The sequence below is a fragment of the Tamandua tetradactyla genome, chromosome 11 (assembly GCF_023851605.1).
Source record: "Tamandua tetradactyla isolate mTamTet1 chromosome 11, mTamTet1.pri, whole genome shotgun sequence".
Taxonomy (NCBI): Eukaryota; Metazoa; Chordata; class Mammalia; order Pilosa; family Myrmecophagidae; genus Tamandua; species Tamandua tetradactyla.
This window is the reverse complement of record NC_135337.1, coordinates 62,619,348-62,639,811: the sequence shown is the minus strand read 5'-3', so window position 1 is coordinate 62,639,811 and position 20,464 is coordinate 62,619,348. Positions and strand designations below refer to the sequence as shown.

The 20,464-nt window shown below is 35.8% G+C and overlaps 1 protein-coding gene across 7 annotated transcripts in view; it reads right to left on the bottom strand.

The window, feature by feature from the left end:
- ITGB3BP (integrin subunit beta 3 binding protein) overlaps nt 1–20,464 on the bottom strand; it is a 106,186-nt gene that overhangs the window by 67,916 nt on the left and 17,806 nt on the right. For 5 of the 7 annotated variants that reach the window (XR_013159441.1, XM_077120733.1, XM_077120734.1 and 2 more), the window contains one exon: nt 7,564–7,606. Coding sequence is in view for 1 of the 7 variants with exons in the window: in XM_077120733.1 (XP_076976848.1) it covers nt 7,564–7,606 (43 nt within the window). In the remaining 6 variants the exon portion in view is untranslated. Of the gene's footprint in view, nt 1–7,563; nt 7,607–9,583; nt 9,694–20,464 lie in introns of all 7 variants that reach the window. The other 2 variants (XM_077120738.1, XM_077120737.1) reach the window with 1 other exon arrangement.

Sequence of the window (20,464 nt, the reverse complement as noted above, 5' to 3'; positions counted from 1 at the left end):
GTGGCAATAATCTCTAAATATTCTAAAGGGTATGAACTGAACTTAAGCTCCTTGGAATCTGAACAGACATAGGGACATGGAATTGCCATTTGAAAACTGTGACCGGCTAGTCTGGGCCTCAAAAGCAGATCAGCTTGTGGCCTAATGCCATTTCAAGTTACTTTATTGGAATTACAGCTATGAAAAATTTCAACATTAAGTGTAACTTTCCTGCCTTTTTTTTTGTTAAGTATATTAGTAAACTCAAAGTTGAAGGACTTTCTTAAGTTTATTATTGAGTTGACTGCTCCTTCCCTTACCACCTCGCTGTTCCCCTTCCCCTTTCTTAAGGCAATATTGTACAACGTAGGTTATTTTTCTTCAAAAATTTGAATGAAAAACTTCATGCCATGCTGTCTTTTTTTCTTTAGCAAGTTACCTGTTTATCACCTTGTTGAAATGTAAATGTTTCTTTGTGCTTTTGAAATAAATTTCATTTTGTAATTTAAAGAAAAAAAATTAAAAACTTTTATGCAAAGAACACTACCAAAAGACACCCCACAGAACTAGAGAAAATATTTGCAAATCAAACATCTTTACTATCCAGAATATGAAAAGAATGATTACAACTTGATAATAAAAAGAAACATAAGCCAATTAAAAAAAAAAAAGCAAAGGACATGAACAGACCTTCCTCTAAAGATACACAAATAGCTAATAAGCACATGAAAAGATGCTCAACAGCATCAGTCTTTGCAAATCAATGACATACTACTTCACACCCACTAAAATGTTTATAATGAGAAAGATAAATGTTGATGAGGATATGAAGAAATTGGAACCCTAAAATACTGCTGCAGGAATCTAAAATGGTGCAGTCGTTATGGAGAATAGTTTGGCAAAAGGAATGAAGTAGTTACATGCTACAATCTGGATGCATCTTGAAAACATTATGCAAGGTGAAAAAAAGCCAGACACAAAATCTTTGATTCCATTTATATGAAATGTCAAGAACAGAAAAATCCATAGAGACAAAAGGTATAATAGTGATTGTCAGCAGAGTGGTCGGGGGATTGGGAGTAGGTGCCAATAAGCATGACCTTTCTTTTAGGAGTAATGGAAATGTTCTATAGTTAGAGACTAGTGATAGTTACAGATCATAGTGAATATACTAAAACCCATTTAATTGTATACATTTTGAAATGGTGAATTTTATATTAATTTTTTTTCAATTTAAAATGCTAAAGTTTAAAAAAGAGAAAAGAACTGTAAAATATAGATGAGTCAACTGGGGAACTCAAACATCAGCTATTAGATCCTTTGATGATTAAGGACTTTTTATATACTTTTATAGTATTTTAAGAGTTTTTATCATTTATCAGACTTGTACTAAAATTTGCTGAAGCTGGGTAATGGGCAGTGCTTTATACTTGCTTTCTATGTTTGAAATACTTTGTAAAGGTTATTTTGTAACTTGTAGTAAAAGAATGGATCTAGGAAATGATCAGCAATGGATACTAAAACCATTAGGTGAAAGATGGATGAGGAATTTTACAGTGGGTATATCAGATACACATGAACCCAAGGATCTAGTAACCAGAACATTTTGTGCCTCTTGAAGTGATGCAATGGGAAGTACACAGACCACCCATGAAGTATTCTTGCCAAAAATATGAATCAGCATCTAATCAATCTTCTAGTGTTAGCTAGTAGTCTGTAGGAGATACAAAGAATAGAGGAATCATTTAAATGATATCACAAGAAAACAACCAAATCTAGAATACAGAATGTGCTTATAGAAGTAATGACTCAGTTTTAAAACAAAATTATTAAAAAAAAAAAAAAAAGAGAGAGAGAGAGAGGGAGGAAGGGACTACCTATAGACTTTTAAAGATAGTTGAAAGAATCAATAAAATGTTTAAGTGTTGTTTGGATCCTGATCTAAGCCAACTACATAAAGACATTTGACATAACCATGGACATGTGATCATGGACTGGGTGAAAGATAATATTAGGGAATTACTGAAAATTTTATAACGTATGATATTGGCACTGTGATTATATAAAAAAAGAAGTCATTATGTGTTAGAAATACATATCAAGGCATATACAGATAAAACGACATGATGCCTTGGACTTGCTAGAAAATATTCCAGGGAAAAAATACACACATACACACACACACACAATGATATAAACTGGCAAAACGTTAATAATTGTTTGAAGCTGGGTAATGGATACATGGAGGTTCATTATACTATTCACTTTACTTTTGTATATGTTTAACATTTTCCTTAATACAAAAGCAAGGAAGAAGGGAGGAACTAGAGAAAGAAGGAAAGAAGGAAGGATGGGGGGAAGGAAGGAAGGAGGGAGGGAGTAAATTTGAACCAGCTCATTAAATAAAAGCTTGCAGGATGTGAGTGAGCTACAAAAATTCCCTAATGACCATGCACTGACTGAGAAGTAGATTGGGGAACAATGGTGTATGCATATGATGGAATACTGTGCTGCTACAAAAAGGGACAAAGTTATGAGGTATGTAACATTGTGAATGACCCTGTGGGACATCTGGTGAAGCAAACTAAGACAGAAACAAGAGCAGATATTGTATGATTTCATTTAGAAAATACTTATAATTTTCAGTACAGGGCCCAGACTGTAAGCTCTTATAGCAGTCACATTTAATATGAAGTGGTAATTGCTTTTTCTGAAGTCTGAAAGGCTATTTTATATATGTATAACCTGGTATTTAGAGATAAGAACAAAGTTGATCAGGTCAAAATTAAGGTAATTTAGAATACTGGGGCAATAAAGACATTGTCCATATTTTAGAACTGCACCTACTCTTTGAATCCAAAGGAAGAAAGGTTTATTTTCTCCAGAACCTAACTCAATCTGTCTGGATAGATTATTTAAACAATCCAAACACACGGAGCCCAGAAAAAGAATGATGGCCTTTAATCCTGCATAACTTACTGCAATGCCTGGATAAATCCCAGAGTACATTAAGCAGATAATCAAAAAGTATTGGCAAAGTTCCTTGTAGGATGGGAGAAAAAATATGGAACTAGTAAAATTTACCATCAGGGAAACCCCTGATACTGTGCCAAACATTAGGGACACCCAAATCAATAGGTCAAGCCCTTGATCTTGAGGCTCGCTCTTGTGAAGCTTACGTATGTAGTGGAGAAGCTTAGTCTACCTATAGGCATTCCTAAGACTTACTTCCAGAGAACCTCTTTTGTTGCTCAGATGTGGTCTCTGTCTTTAAACCAACTCTGCAAGTGAAATCACTACCCTCCCCTCTACATGGGACGTGATATCCAGGGGTCAAAGTTTCCCTAGTGACATAGGAGATGACTCCCAAGGATGAACCAGACCTGGCACTATGGGATCAACAATTTCATCCTGACCAAAAGGCGGAAAAGAAGTGTAACTAATAAGTTTCAGTGGCAGAGAGAGTTCAATATTTGAACTCAAAGTAGGTTTTTGAGAGGCTACTTTGGAGGTCACTCTTACGCAAGCTTCAGTTAGACATTTCTACCTATCTAGCTTGCCAAACCCCAACCAAAACCATTCCTGCCAATCCTAAGGAACACCTAGGGTGTTATATAAGATTCTACAAAAGTTCCATACACTAGGGTAACTTTCCAGAAACTTACAACCTCCACATGGGTCCCTGGACCAGATAAGTCCTAAAATGCAGAGGGACCAGCCTCTCCAGAACATTACCTAGTTCCCATGTTATCGATAGTCCCTTCCAAAAGGAAAAAGTTAAAATGGGCATAGCTCAAAGAATTCTAAAGATTGGGAGAGAGATCGAAGGTGATGGTGGAGTTATATAGAGAAGGTAGGGCTTAACAAATGAGTATGACTGCTGAATAATTATATTCATATTTCTTTTAGTTTCCAATATCTTAGAGCAGCTAGAAGTAAAAATCTAAAATTGCGGAATTGTAACCTAAACCGAACTCTGAAATCTGTTCTACAACTAAATGTTGCAATGTGCTTTGAAATTAATTGCTTTTTTGTATATATGTTATTTTTCACAAGTAGAAAAAAAACTCAATTGTGATGATAAATGCATAGCTATATGATGATAATGTGAACCACTGTACTCTTTGGATGATTACATGGTACATGAATATGTAATATATATCAATAAAAAACAAAGAAATTTTTAAAAAATTCCCCAATGTCCTTTAGTCCAAAGCCTCTTCTAATTTTAGGAGTCAACAAAAGCACTTTGTCTCAGAAAGATAAGACCAAGTTGGGCCAAGGGAATTATTAGACTTACAGATATCTTACCCATAGTTATTGAAGTAATCTGGACTGAGCATCAATGTACAAAGTAGTAAAACTACCCCAAAACCTGTACCACCATTCTTTCTGGAAGCATGCCTATTGAGAAGGCCTCAGTTGGATATATGTCTCCTTCCCATCTGTAGCATCTGCTTCTTCCTTCTCTGAGGTGGCCTGAAAGAGACTGGGTCGAGCTGGCTGAATATGTGGTTAGGTAGCCAGCTGTCCATATATATTCATCTGGGCTGTCACCAGCAGCAGTTTGGAAAAAAAATCTCATTTTCTAAAAATCATCTAGGATCAGCATTTGGAGGGAACAACTCAAGTAGCCCAACTTTCGTAGGTAATGATGAACTGAAATCTCCTTTATTCTTCACAATCCCCTAACAAGATTCAGCAAATAATGGTACTGGCAGTGTATATTCTATATATTTCTTATAGTAGGACACAGGATATGATTTCTATCTCTGCTTCCCCCTTTAGGATAAACATAAAGAAAACCACTTTTGCAGGCTTTGTTGGGGATTGAATCAGGTCCCTCATGAAGACATGTGCTAGTCCTAACCATTGTCCTATTGATGCGAACCCATTTTAAATAGGACTAGTTAAGGTGTGGTTGTTTAGGTGTGCTAAAGCTGCCAGAATGCAATATATCAGAAATGGATTTTCTAAAAGGGATCTATTAAGTTACAAGTTTATAGTTTTAAGGCCTTAAAAATGGCTAATCTAAGGCATCCAGAGAAAGACATCTTAATTCTGAAGAAAGGCTGAATAGCAACAGTATTTCTCTATCAGCTGGGAAGGCATATGGCTGGAGCTGAGGTCCTTGCTCCCAGTCCAAAGAAAAGCTGATGTCTGTCATATGGGGAGGCATGTAGCTGGCATCTGCTGGTCCTTGTTCTCAGTTCCATTGCTTTGTGCTTCTAATTTCAGTGGTTTCCTCTCCAAGAACCTGCGGATGCTTAGCTTCTCTATATCAGTTCTCTCAAGATTCCGGTTTGCCTAGCATCTCATGGGATGGCACATGGAGACATCTGCTGGGCTCTCCAAATGTCTGTGTCCCTTTCTAAAGGACTCTAGTAAACTAATTAAAACCAACCTTAAATCAGTAAGGCCACACCTCCATGACCTAATCAAAAGGTCACACCCACAATGGGGTATATCACATCTCCATGGAAACAACTTAATCAAAAGGTTCCACCCTGAATAACAGATTTGATTAGGATTAAAAGAACCTGGCTTTTCTGGGGTACATAACAGATTCAAACCAGCACAGTACCCAAATTTAATGAGGGTGGGCCTTAATCCAATATGGCTGAAGTCCTTATAATCAAAGGGAACAGGACATGGAAGTAGAAGCCAAAAGAAACAGATATTGTCATGTGATGTAGGCAGAGATCAAACCAACACCAGAAGGCTACAGACTATGAGAGAAAGCATGGCCTGGTAATAGCCTGATTTTGGACTTTTAGTCTCCAAAACTGTGATCCAATAAATTTCTGTTTAAGTCAACCAATTTATGATATTTGTCACAGCAGGCCCGGAAAACTAAGACAATCATACAGTATTAATATCCAATAAGGTCTGTAGGTGCACTGGAAACACTGGTAATTGCAAGTCCCAAAAAATCTAATAGTTTGGAAATAGCAGTAGTTTAGGATGAACAGGCTCTACTTAAATCACCTTGCTTATACGGGTCATCACCTTCCCTTGGAGCCCAGCACCTTGATCCTTCAGCATCACACTGGTAAGGCAAAATGACCACAAAGAAACTACAAGTTTCTCTATAGCTCTGCAGCAATTAAGTACTCCTAAAATTACATATCATAAAGTCTGATTTCCTCTTGCATGGGCTAAGGAAGCTTTAATGGGATCAACAGCCTTATGGGTAGATTCTTGGGAACCAGGCTGTTTCAGAAACAGGTTATTACTGGAGCAGCAGAATAGAAAAAAGGTGTCAGATCTAAGATGTGAATATAAAGCTGCAGACAAATGACAAAGCAGGAAGCTGAGGGTATCAGGAGTAGGTCAGTAAATAGAAATGTTAAAGAAATGTCTAGGCGAGGATGCTAGGAATCTGCTTTTAGCAGGTGGTGGCCATATGGTACCAAGCTGCTTAAAGGTACAAAACTGGGCCAAATATAACAATGTATTTTTCTGATATAGGATATTAGCTGTAGCACTGGCTACCTTGACACATTCTCATTAGAAGAAAATAATGGATAGAAAGTCTGCCATGATGACAGTTGTACTTCATGAAGAAGATGAATTCTGAAATGGCCATTCTTTTCCATTCAAATAATGTTACCATCTCCCAAAGAACAGCTTTGGGGAAGAAAGGAACAAATATTTCATTTCAAGCTGGACTACTCATCTACCAAAATACCATTCTGACCAAAGAAACAGATGCAAAATTACAATCACAGCTGCATTCTGTACAGAACAAGTTGGATAATGGTACTCTAAATTGCTAATTACACTGCTAATGATTTTTTTAGTGCCATTGCAGTATTTTGCCATCTTTGTTTAAATTTTTTTAAAAAGCACATAGGAATTTTTTTTAAATGGTAAATTTCTGTTTTGTTAAATACCAGTGAATTTTCCAAAGAGAAATTCTGTTTAAAACCTATTTCTCGAAATGGCATTATCACATGAGATTTCAGAGCTCATTTATTGACTAGCTATTTATTCTAACTGATTTTCTCACCAAATTTACTTCCATTTAAGATTACTGAAATCATTAGTACCTCAGTATTAGTGTTTGCATCTAGGTCCACGGTTGGTATAAAAAGATAATAATAGCGACACTATAATTTTATCTTGATTGTGAAAACCATGGTGAAATTTATTACAGTGCTAGTATTTTATCATTTAATTACGCCAGTGTAGCTGAAAGGTAATTATAATTTTTATATAAAAATGTTGTTAATTTGTAATTTCAATTTAGCAGATTACAGTATGCAGATTAAAACACTGTCATTATTCCATATTGCTTCTTGTACTTTTGTGTGGCAGAAAATTTTTTTCTACAAATAATGAACTAATTTCTATTAAATTATTTCATTAATAATTTGCCTCTTAAATGAATGCCTAAAGCTAGCACAAAACATCCACATATTATACTTACCAAAAAAATTTTTATATGCAGAAAAATGATGTGCCACCACAATTATGCCATAATATTTGATAATTTTTATATTTAGTGGGGTAAACCAGTGGTTAAAAATTAAAAACACATAATGTTATCACACAATTTCAAACTCATAAGTAAATACTTACATTTTCTTCTAACAGGCCATCCAATTTTAGTGATCTTTTAACACTGCAAAAAAAAATTTGAAGAAATCTTAGATTTAATATGTTCTGAGTAGGCAAGTATTAAGGGTAAGATATATAAACAAAGATTCTAAGTTGCTTTTTCCAACTAATATATATGTATTATATCTCTATATATTTTATATAACTTATTAAAAGTAGAACACTATATGAAGAAAGCAATTATATGACAATGAAACTGGGCTTGTTTTTAATAGCATATTTCAAAATGAAATCATAAATATTTAAATGAATAATTTTTATATATGTGGTTTTCTGTATATGAAGTACCACAAAATTCAAACATTAAAGTCATATTACAAAAAGTGATGTTTGTGTGGTTTTAAATAACACCAATAAAAAATTGCACATAAGGGCAAAATAACTTACATACCTTCAGTGGAGATGTCAAAAATACATTATTTGCAGAAATAATGCACTAGGTTTTGAAATACAGGTATGAGCAAGGTGAAAAAAGTTTTGCGCATTACTCTAGCTTTAAACATGATTCAGTGCTACCAGAGTATGACTTAACTGAGGAACAGATGCTCTATGTCTTTATAAGTCCCCAATCTACAAGAAACTATTTTTCGTTTCCTTCACTAAACTGATTCAGAAACATGCCAGGCTCTCTCTCTGCAAAATCTGTTCTGCTAAACTGGATGCCCAGCTGTTGGTGACAATGCTTAGAAAGGAAAGCTGAATATTTATAATACTTTATTTCGTACAGCTGTCTTCTAAAGAGCAGTCATCAACATTTTAATGAATGCAGACAATGCTCAAAGGAGAAAAAGGTCAATATAAATTAAAACTAGTTTTCTCAGTGACAAATGAAGCATTAAAAGTAATTTCTTGATCCTTGAGAAACAGAAATCAAGTTATTTAAAATATTACAGAATTATACCATAAAGCAAAAAAAACTGCATTATAAAGTTTGTACCCTCTAAAACAACAAAAAATACTTTTATACATCCTAGAAAATGACTATAAATAACTAATTATCAATTTACAAACAAATGAAAGGAGCAAGAAAATACAAGAGATGGACAACCTAAGAAAATTTTGAATAGTAAATATTAAATTCAAAAACTTTATCTAAACAGGGTTCCCTTAATTTTGCTCTCCTATCTGAGATTAAATTATTTCTTGAGATTAGATTTAAATAATTATTTTTTATCTTTTAGAAACCCACTTGAAATTAATTTAATGTGAATTCTAAATGAAATTCTCAATGAAACAGAAAGAAAATAGAGGTATAAACAATCAAAATGGCAACTATCCAAAAAAGTATTTATATTTAGCTTTGGAATATATATTACCCTATTCAGATGTGTGAGATGTTCTGGTATTTCACCATACTTCAAAAGTACAAATGGAAAACCAAAGTTACATAACAGTATACATTTTTTATCTTTTGTTTCTTTCTAAATGTTCTAAGATGTGATAATATCCTTTAGAAGGACCAAAAACCCAGCCTGGTATTAACTGATATTAATTAAATATTATTGCTTTGTTATTGATGGTTAATTCTTACAAAAAGTAACTAACGTCTAGATTCACAAGCTCTCAAGATTAGGTCCTAGGTTGATCTAAGAAGTCCAAATAAATATTTAAAAGTAAGTTGGGTTAAAATAGGCCGTCATCTCCCACTTTAATTATGTTGGTAAGAATATAAAAACATGATCTGTTGTGGTTAATGCGGTATTCAGATAATTCAGGCATCTAACAATGAAAAGCTGATAATATTCACAAGAATTCTAAAACAATTTTACAGATAAGAGCTAGAAGAAATCTAAGAACTCTTTTAGTTCAGCTATTAGATAAAAGAGTTTGTGACTTGTTTAAGGTCATACAGCTTGAGGGACAGAAACTGAGATCTCAAGGTACCATCATAATAAATCTTTGCTGAATTGAGGGAGAGGGGTTACAGATGAGATAAAGAATAACAAAAGTACTAGAGGAATTTATGACCATATATTCTTACCATTCTATTAGAACTGGATCTACTATCAGTCAAGTTATCAATCATGAAACTAAATATATGAAAGACACTCTTCTTTTACTCAGGAACAACTGTTATGCAAGCATACGATACTGTGTAGAGGATAAGGATAACGTTAATAGGAAAAGAGGGGAAAAGATAGATGAAGCATATAGTTTCATCAGTATACAATAGACAATTAAACCTGATTAGGTATATGAGATCAACCTTTTCCTAAAATATTTCATCATTTGCTAACAGTATTAGTTAGCCATTAAAAGTATTATCTGTCTGATAGTTCTGTAAAGTTAAAAGAAGGTCCTATGGCTACTAACTTGGTTTATGACAACATGGACACCTACCTATGGTATTCTAATTAATCCCCTCTCCTGGGTAACCTTATAGCCCCTGTAGGTGATTTTTCATTTCCACTTACGCCCATAATTTAAATACTATTACCTATTACCATCTCTCAGTGTACTAGGTTCAGGTTTACTGGAATCAAAATTCTGGTTGATATCAACATTACTACTATTGAGAATTTTTTCTTAATTTTTAAAAATTTACATGCAATTTTATATCAACAGGGTTACAAAGTATCCATGTTTCTAAATTAGCTATGAATTATTCTCTAAGACTATTCTCCCCTAATTTATTTAGCTTAACACTTGGTAGTAACCTGAAGAGGACTCTGATTTATCATAACAAACAGCTAAGTTTGATTATACAGGGTTAATAATATCAGTGAAAATATTAAAGACATTATCCTAGAAAAAATGAACTATCATTAGATTCCATATAAAAAACAGGAATGACAGCTCAAAAGGTAATGAAATTATATGATTTGAGGTTCTTTAATAAAACTTCTTAAAACATTAAACACAATTTTGAGTAGCAGAGCTGAGAGTGGGGGTAGAGACTGAAGAATAAACTAGTGAAGTGGATTAGATTTAGGGAGCCCTTGATGTTATGCCAAATTCTTCCCCTAAGGTTGGGCAAATCACATAATCTCACTAAGCTTCATAAAGCTGATAATAATACTGGCCTGTAAAGTACTAAAAAAATTCTGAATGGAAGATAAAAATATCACTTAGTATTTCAGTGCTTTCATTTACTCCTTGCTATAATAGAGATGATAATATCGTCAGCTACCAACTTCACAAGACTGTTTAGAGGATTATTGAGTAGGCTTATGAGAGATTCTTAGAAATCCTTTGATGAAAGGCAATGGCCAAATTCACATCCCATGTGACTCCTTAAGTGCAAACTGAGATATCTGAAATGATCTAATTTTCATTCTATATATGAAAATGAGCAAAGAGAAGAGAAGAATCTCGTATATTCTTTTTGCATTCTCCTTCATTCAAGCCTATGCTCTTCTGCGTTCAATATTTTCAGTGATCACACAAAAACAAAAATTTAATACTACAGCAGAGTTTAGTGGGAACACCATTCCACCACATTTACAAGTATGGCCACTGTGTGCCAGCATCTAAACAAATTGATTAATCTTGTTATTATTATGGCAAAACTGGCCAAAAGCCTTGGCCATTTATTGGGCAATATGTTTATGGTATTAAAAACTTCCTTATTAAAAGATTAACAGTGAACTTGCCAAAGAATTCTTACAGAAGTAAAATGTACATATTTAGGAAGGTAAATGGGTGGAGGTGGGATGTTTTCTGGGTTGAACAAAAGGAGAAATGCGTAAGTCATTTCACTTCTAAACGGGTATCCCCAAATATGAACAGGAATAAAGTTTTTATTACTATTACCTCCTGCTCAAAATTTATATATACATATATATGTATCATACATACCAACACACAAAGGATATATATATATGTATATCCATCTTTTCAGAGTCTCTTTTGAAAGGCTCCAAATCGGTCTATCAGCTTTAAATATGGCAGATGGGTAATATTTATACACCGAAATGGGTACTATTTATACACCTTTCGGTATTTTATTTACTAACATAATAAAACAACTAGCATTGATGTATACCCTTCCTTAGAGATTCTAGCATCATCAACTCTTAAGAAATGTTCACTGACTCTTTCTAGTTTCACTAAGGGTCCTTTCACTCTGCTCCCATAGCACCTTGCTTTCTCACTAAATTTATTATGTTGAAATAATCATTTCATGTTCATTTTTCCTCCCTAGACTGTAAGATATTTATACAATTAGCACCTTGTCTGGTAACTGGCACTACTGTTGAACTAACCACTCACTAAAATTAAAACTCCCAGAGACTAAAGTATGTGCTTTTGTTTAGATTCCCAATGTTTGACATATTAGTAGGCACATGACTGTACATAAATTAATGATTTAATTGTACTTATAACTTCAAACTTGATGCTGAAATTAAAGATACATTTAATTCCTCCCATTTTTATGATCCTCCAATTTTTTGTGTATTCAAGATAAAATTACACTGACTTAGAAGTGCTAGGTGTGATTTTTCTTTAAGAGAGAGATATTTCTAGCAACCCTATTTAAGATAACCTAATGATAGGTTCCCCAAAGAAGTCATATTAACACTGTCTTGTTTCTAAGGTAGTCTGTTATGTAGATTTGTGTCTTATCAATTCTGGAGATAATAAGCCATAATATCTACAAAATACTGCCTCTCCATTTAACCTTTTAGAAGTAACTGCAGACGTTCTCATTCTATCTTCCATATCTCTAAATTCCAGTCTCATATTATTGCTCTCTATGCTGTACTTTTTTGCAATTTCTACATATCTATTTTCCAGTTCTCTAATCCTTTCTTCAATTGTGTCTAATCTACTGTTTAACCCATCCATTACTTTTGATTTTTTACAACACAGTGCAATTTTTTGATAACTTAAAATTTTTATGTAATTTTAACTTAAAGTTCCAAGAATAATATAAAAATTCTTATCCTTTACAGAGATTTACCACTTGTTTATATTTTATCCCATTTGTTTTATCATTCGCTCTATAAACATATATATATGCATATTTATCAGAACAATTTGAAAATAAGTTGGAGATATTGTATACCTTTATCCCTATATCCATGTGTTTTTCTAAGCACAAGGGCATTCTCTTACATAATCACAATTATCAAAATCTATCACTGACACAATATTATCAACAATCCACATTCAAATTTTATCACTTGCCCTAATAAGATTCTTTATAATTAATTTTCCCCCAGTTCAGAATCCAATCCAGGATGACACCTTGCATTTAGAGCTGTACCATCTCCTTTGTCTTAAACTAGACTCTTATTTAACTAGAACAGTTCCTCAACTTCTCTTTGTCTTTCTGGACTTAAACATTTTTGAAGAGTAGAAGCCAGTATTTGGAAGAATCCCTTAATTTGGGTTTATACAATATTCCCTCATTACCAAATTTTGCATTTCTGACATAAACTACAGAAGCAATGTTGTATCCATTTGAGGCACATGATGTTTGTGTGTTGCAATATCAGTGACATGAATTTTGATCATTAAGATGTTATCTACGGTCTTCCGGGCCAAGATGGCAGTTTAACAATGTGCGCATTTTAGTACATCCTCCAGAACAACTACTAAATAACCAGAAACAATACAGAACAGCTCCTGGGGCCACATCAGTGACCGGATACACAGCGTACCCCAATTTGGACCAGCTGGATGGGCTGTGAGCCCCCCAGAACCGTGAGTTCCCCAAGCCGTGGCGGCTGGTGCACCTCCCCCACAGGCTGCTTCCCCTGGGGAAAGGAAACAGACTTTACCAGCAGCAGGTGCTGAGCCCAACCAAACGCCAATTGTGGTATTAATTAACAAATTCTGACTACTAAAAATAGGCTCCCAGCTCAGGTGAACCTGGTCAAAGCAGAGGTCACTCATTTTGGCCCCAGCGCATTCCCCAGGGGAGGAACTCATGTGGAATCCCTCTCTCAAGGAATTCACACACCAGGGCTTGGTAATTTAAAACCATTAAAACCAGCCTACAACCTCTCCTCAGTCTCCACCACGCCCCCAGGTAAAGTTAAAGGTGCCGCATCATCTTATGCTGGTGGGACCTGCAGGCAGACAAATACCACATACTGGGCAGGATAAGAAAAGCAGAGTCCAGAGACTTCACAGGAAAGTCTGTCAACCTGCTAAGTCTCACCCTCGGGGAAAACCGACGCAGGTGACTCTTTCTTTCTGATAGGAAGCCAGTTTGGTCTGGGAAAATCCGGCTGCGGTCTATAATACCTAAGTAGACCCTCCTAAGTGTGGGGGGGAAAGGCACCATACAAGCAGGGCAAGAAACAAGAAAACAAAAACTGAAAAATCCTCCTCTGTCAAACAAAACTTAAGTTAGAGGTCCAGATAAAGCTGAATTGAATGTCAAAGAACAGATAGACAACAAATTCATCCAGCAAGAAAACCCTAGGTAAAAGAAGTGCAAGCAATCTCCAGAATAAACTAATTAAGGTAATTAAATGCCTAGATGCCAGCAAAAAATAACAAATCACAGTAGGAAAATTGAAGATATGGCTCAGTCAAAGGAACAAACCAACAATTCAAATGAGATACAGGAGCTGAAACATTTAATTCAGAATATATGGACAGACATGGAAAACCTTATCAAAAACCAAATCAACGAATTGAGGGAGGATATAAAGAAGGCAAGGAATGAACAAAAAGAAGAAAATGAAAATCTGAAAAAACAAATCACAGAATTTATGGGAATGAAAGGCACAGTAGAAGAGATGAAAAAAACAATGGAAACCTACAATAGTAGATTTTGAGAGACAGGACATAGGATTTCTTTTTTCTTTTTTTCTTGAGGTATTAGCAAACTTTATTTTTATATGGTGAAAGGTGTAACAAACATATATAATGACAAAGCTTATATTTTAAATTCGAATGGAAAAAAATTTAACTTAAAAATAAAAATGATTATTTAAAATTTCATAATTTATTACTCCTCAGACTTTAAATCAGAAACTGGTATCTTTTTTCTTACATCCCAAGGCATCAATCAATGGTAGGTTGTGAATCTTATGTAGCAATATGCAGCACAGAACTCATCTCTGAGTCCTTTAACTATGGGCAATTTCTAAGTTTTATTTAGTTTCATAACAGAAAATAGCTGCTCATAAACATAGGTGCCTGCAAACATGGAGAGAATCTTTGCACAATGGTTTTTATATTTAGGATAACCATTTCCAAGATATTTGTAGAATTCTGGTATTCCAACATCATCATATTTAGTTTTCAGGAGAGTGTTGCAATGCAATTCAATAACTTCCATTTGTAGCTCTTCATTCACATTATTAATATTAATTGAAAAAGGCGAACTGAACAATTCTAGTTCATTTTCATAAAGTGTGAAATCAGAGAACCAGCTTTGGAATTCAGTCTTCAGCTCTTTAATTTTTGAAATATAGTTCAGGCTATCATTTTCATCTTCTGAAACTAATTTCAGTGTAGGGAAGTGGGCCAGATTGTTCCCTGCTAAATGAGTTTCCCAAAGACACAATTTCACTAGGAATGAGCTAATGGAATCATACATTTGTGTAACTACTTGTGAACGCCCCTGCAGACAAATATCCAATCCATTTAGATGGGTCATAATGTCAACCAAAAAGGCTAAGTCTTTGATCCAATCTTTCCTAGTAAGCTGAGGTACAGATTTTCCTTTAGAAGACATGAAAAAGTTTATTTCTTCCAACAGGTCAAAAAACTGCTGTAGCACAATACCACGACTCAGCCACCTGCCTTCCCTGTGGTAGGGCAGACTTCCATACTGTGCTTCTAATTCATCAAACAAAGTACTGAACTTTTTGTGGTTTAAGCCATGGGAACGTATCCAGGTTACGGTGTAAATTACTATGTCCATGACATGATCCATTTTTAACTTTTTAGTACAAAGTGTCTCCTGGAGAATGAAGCTGTGCACAGACTTAAGTTCTGTGTCTTTGCAAAGCCCTGACACCTTTGATTTAAGTTTTGTAACAAGCTGCTTAACACCAGCTGTTGCAGAATTACCATCTGTGGTAACACTGACTAGTTTTGACCAATCTACATTAAACTTTTTAAGATTTTTCTCAACACATAAAAATAAATCATTTCCTGATGTTGTGCCTGTCATAGGTACCATGTCCAAAAGTTCTTTGGTCACATCAAAAGTTTCACTGACACCACGAATAAATAAGGCTAAGTGGGTGGCATTGTTTATATCAGTGCTTTCCTGAGCAGCGATAGAGAAAGCCACAAAGGACTTAACTTGTTCTTGCAACTTGCCTTGTAACTTCTCAGCTATACAGTCTACATGCTGAGCAATGATATTATCAGTCAGTCTTATATTTGCAAATGCTTGCCTCTGTTCAGGGCACATAATCTCGGCCGCACTCAACAGACAGTCTTTTATAAACTCACCATCTGTCAGAGGTTTAGATGCCTGAGCAATTTTTTCACTTAACACACAACCACATTTCACCGCAGCATCACTTATTTTACTTGCATTCAAAATCAATCATGTTGAAATTTGTCTTTTTTTCAGTTCATTAAGTTTCTTATCACGCATCTTTTCTGTATATCCATCGTGGTTCTTACTATGGTTCATATCATAATGGTGTCTTAAGTTATATTCCTTCGATACAGACAGACTTTGTTTGCATATTAGACATGTAGGAATACTCTTTACCTCCACAAAGAAGTAAGCTCGCTCCCATTTTTCTTGAAATGCTTGGCTTTCTTGTTCCATCTTTCGTTTTCCCACTCTCCAGGGGCAGCTCTTTCCACCTCTATTTCCTGGGCCTTGACTCTTCTGCCCAGTATGATCCAGAATGGTGGCAAGCCCATGGATCACTATTCCTTGCTTTTCTTCCAAGGCTCGCTCCGCATCAGCTTGTGACTTGAATTCAATATAAGCAATCCTTTTACTCATCCCATCCTTATTCACTAATCTGATTTGAAAAGAATCCTCAAACACTTCTTTTAATTCATGATGAGTGACTTTGTCAGGCAGCTTCTTGATTAAAAGTGTTTTGGCATCTACATCTTTCTTTGTTTCCTTTCTCTTTGGTTTCTTTAATTTAATTTCATAGCCAAGGACCTTTGTATCATTAAGTTTCAGGGCTTTTTCCTGGTCATTGGCAGATCTGAAATCCACATAATCAAATTTTCTGGACAAACCAACTGTGAAAGCAACAACTGCAAGATCATTTTTAGCAAAAAAAATTCACTGAGACCAGTTTTTAATTCAGCAGCAGTTTTGGTGAAATTCAGATTTCCAACAAACAGCTTGAAACTTACAGGTGGTTTAGCTTTCAATTTCTGTTTCTTGGTTTCACGGTAAGCTTTTTGTTTGGCCATTTCCTTCTTCAGTTTACCAGGTGTTTTGTTGATGGGCTCTTCCTCCTTGGCAGCCTCTTCACAGTCTTTGTCCTTGTTATTCTCATCTCTACTGCCATTGTTCTTCTCTTCTGACATCTCATCTTCCCCATCTTCTATTGCCTTTGGGGTAAGGCCCATTTTCTTCAGCTCATCTTTTACTTATTTATATTTTCCTTTTCTTTGGCCAGGATCTAGAAAGAAAACTCCTTAATGTAAAAAAGGCGAAGAGCAGGGATTCCACCCTTTTTCTCTCATTCTGCTTCCTTCATCACGCTTTTGCAAATAACTCTTGATGTTTCTAAGATTAAGCAGAAAGGCACACGGCGGAAATAAAGCCCCCGAATGGGAACGGAGGTAGTACCTACAATCCAAGCACCTTTACCTCTCCAGACTAATGAATCAGTATAAACTGGGGCACTTGCATCACTACCTCCATGAGAACACAAAAGGCCAGCACCTATAACCACCGATCCCCAAGTTAACCGACACAGTCTAACCCCTATGGATTTTCCACCTTCGAGGCTTCGCTGGTACAGCGTCCGTCCTCTCAGGGCGGGCCAGGGGCCTGGTAGGGCTCCTCAGGGGAGCCGGGGGTGCGACCCAGGTGCCCACAGGCCCAATGCAAGCTCTTAGCAGCCACCCATTTTTCCAGGCCGGGACGGAAAGAACATAGGATTTCTGAACTGGAGGATGGAACATCTGAAATCCGGCAAGAAAAAGAAAATATAGGGGTAAGAAATGGAAAAATATGAGCAGGAACTCAGGGAACTGAAAGACAATATGAGGCACATGAATATACGTGTTGTGGGTGTCCCAGAAGGAGAAGAGAAGGGAAAAGGAGAAAAACTAATGGAAGAAATTATCACTGAAAATTTCCCAACTCTTATGAAAGACTTAAAATTACAGATCCAAGAAGTGCAGCGTACCCCCAAAGAGAATTGATCCAAATAGACGTACTCCAAGACACTTACTAATCAGAATGTCAGAGGTCAAAGAGAAAGAGAGAATCTTGAAAGCAGCAAGAGAAAAACAATCCATCACATACAAGGGGAACCCGATAAGACTATGCGTAGATTTCTCAGTAGAAACCATGGAGGCAAGAAGACAGTGGGATGATATATTTAAATTATTAAAAAAGAAAAAATGCCAACCAAGAATTCTATATCCAGCAAAATTGTCCTTCAAAAATGAGGGAGAAATTAAAACATTTTCAGACAAAAAATCACTGAGAGAATTTGTGAACAAGAGACCAGCTCTGTAAGAAATACTAAAGGGAGCACTAGAGGCAGATACGAAGACAGAAGAGAGAGATGTGGAGAAGAGTGTAGAAAGGAAGACTATGAGTAAAGGTAAAAAGAAAGAAAATTAGACATGACAGATAAAGTCCAAAAGCAGGATGGTAGAAGAAAGTACTACCCATGCAGTATTAACACTAGTTATGTTGATGGATTGAACTCCCCAGTCAGAAGACATAGACTGGCAGAATGGATTGGAAAACAAGACCCATCTATATGCTGTCTCTACCCAGAGAACATGAGAGCAAGGAAACAAACGGATGTTTGCACACCAATGTTTATAGCTCCCCAGTCAGAAGACATAGACTGGAAGAATGGATTGGAAAACAAGACCCATCTATATGCTGTCTCTACCCAGAGGACATGAGAGCAAGAACACAAACAGATGTTTGCACACCAATGTTTATAGCAGCATTGTATACAGTTGCCAAGAGATGGAAACAGCCAAAGTGTCCACCAACAAAAGGGTCACTGGGCAAACTGTGGCATATACATACGATGGACTATTATGCAGCTGTAAGACAGAATAAAGTTGTGAAGTATGTAACAACATAGATGGACCTTGGGGACATTATGCTGAGTGTGATTAGCCGGAAACAAAGGGACAAATACTGTATGGTCTCACTCATGTGAACTGACATTAGTGAATAAACTGGATACATTTCATTGGTAACAGAGACCATCAGGACATAGAATTAGGGTAAGATATTGGGTAACTGGAGCTGAGAAGATACAGATTGTGCAACAGGACTGAATAAAAAACTCAGAAATGAGTTTTTTACCTAACTGTAATATAATTAGGTTAAAACACTGAATGAAGCTGAATGTGAGAATGATAGAGGGAGGAGGGCTGGGGGCAGAAATGAAATCATAAAGAAAGATAGATGATAAAGATTGAGATGGTATAATCTAGGAATGCCTAGAGTGTATAATGATAGTGACTAATTGTACCAAATTTTAAAATGTTTTTGCATGAGGAAGAACAGAGGAATGTCATTACTGCAGGGTGCTGAAAATAGATGGTAATTAATATTTTAAAATTTCAACTTATGTGTGAGACTAAATCAAAAAATGACTATTTGGTACAAAATTTATATTTTGACTAGTGTGTCTCCTAATATAACTTATGTGGATAGCTGGTTGAACAACATAAGTACATGGAACCTTGGGTAGGACATTAGATTTTGTTGGTTTGTCCAGAGTGATGTCCCGATGAATCCCAGAGTGATTTGATCAGTGAGTGGAAAAGTATTTGCAAAGTCCCCTCTGGGGAATGGTGAGAACGGGGGAAAATTCAACAATTCAACCTCCCCAAGTTGAATTCTTGATATTCTTGCAAGCAGTGCAGACGACCAAAGCTATAGGCTGAGCCCCCAGCCTTGGGGTTTGTTCACATGAAACTTAACCCCACAAGGGATAGGTCAAGCCTACTTAAGATTGGGCCTAAGAGTCACCCCCAAGAGACCCTCTTTTGTTGGTGTGGCCTTTATCTCTAGCCAATACAACAAGCAAACTCACTACTCTCCCCGTCTACATGGGACATGACTCCCAGGGGTGTGGACCTTCCTGGCAACGTGGGACAGAAAACCTGGAATGAGCTGAGACTCAGCATCAACGGATTGAGAAAAACTCCTGAATAGGCTGAGACCCAGCATCGAGGGACTGAGAAAACCTTCTCGACCAAAAGGGGGAAGAGTGAAATGAGATAAAGTGTCAATGACTGTGAAATTCCAGACAGAGTCAAGAGGTTATCCCGGAGGTTATTCTTACGCATTAAGTAGGTATCACCTTGTTATCCAAGATGTAATGGAGAGGCTGGAGGGAACTGCCTGAAAATGTAGAGCTGTGTTCCAGTAGCCATGTTTCTTGATGATGATTGTATAATGATAAAGCTTTCACAATGTGACTGTGTAATTTTGAAAACCTTGTATCTGATGCTCCTTTTATCTACCCTGTCAACAGACAAGAAGAACATATGGAATAAAAATAATTAAAATAAATAAAATAAAATAAATTCAGTTTGAAATGCTAGTGATCACGAAAGGGAGGGGTAAGGGATGTGGCATGTAAAATTCTTGTTTTCGTTTTCTGTTTTTTTATTTTTCTGTTGTCTTTTTATTTCTTTTTCTGAATTGATACAAATGTTCTAAGAAATGATCATGATGATGAATATGCAACGATGCGATGATATTGTGAATTACTGATTATATATGTAGAGCAGAATGAGCATATATTAAGGA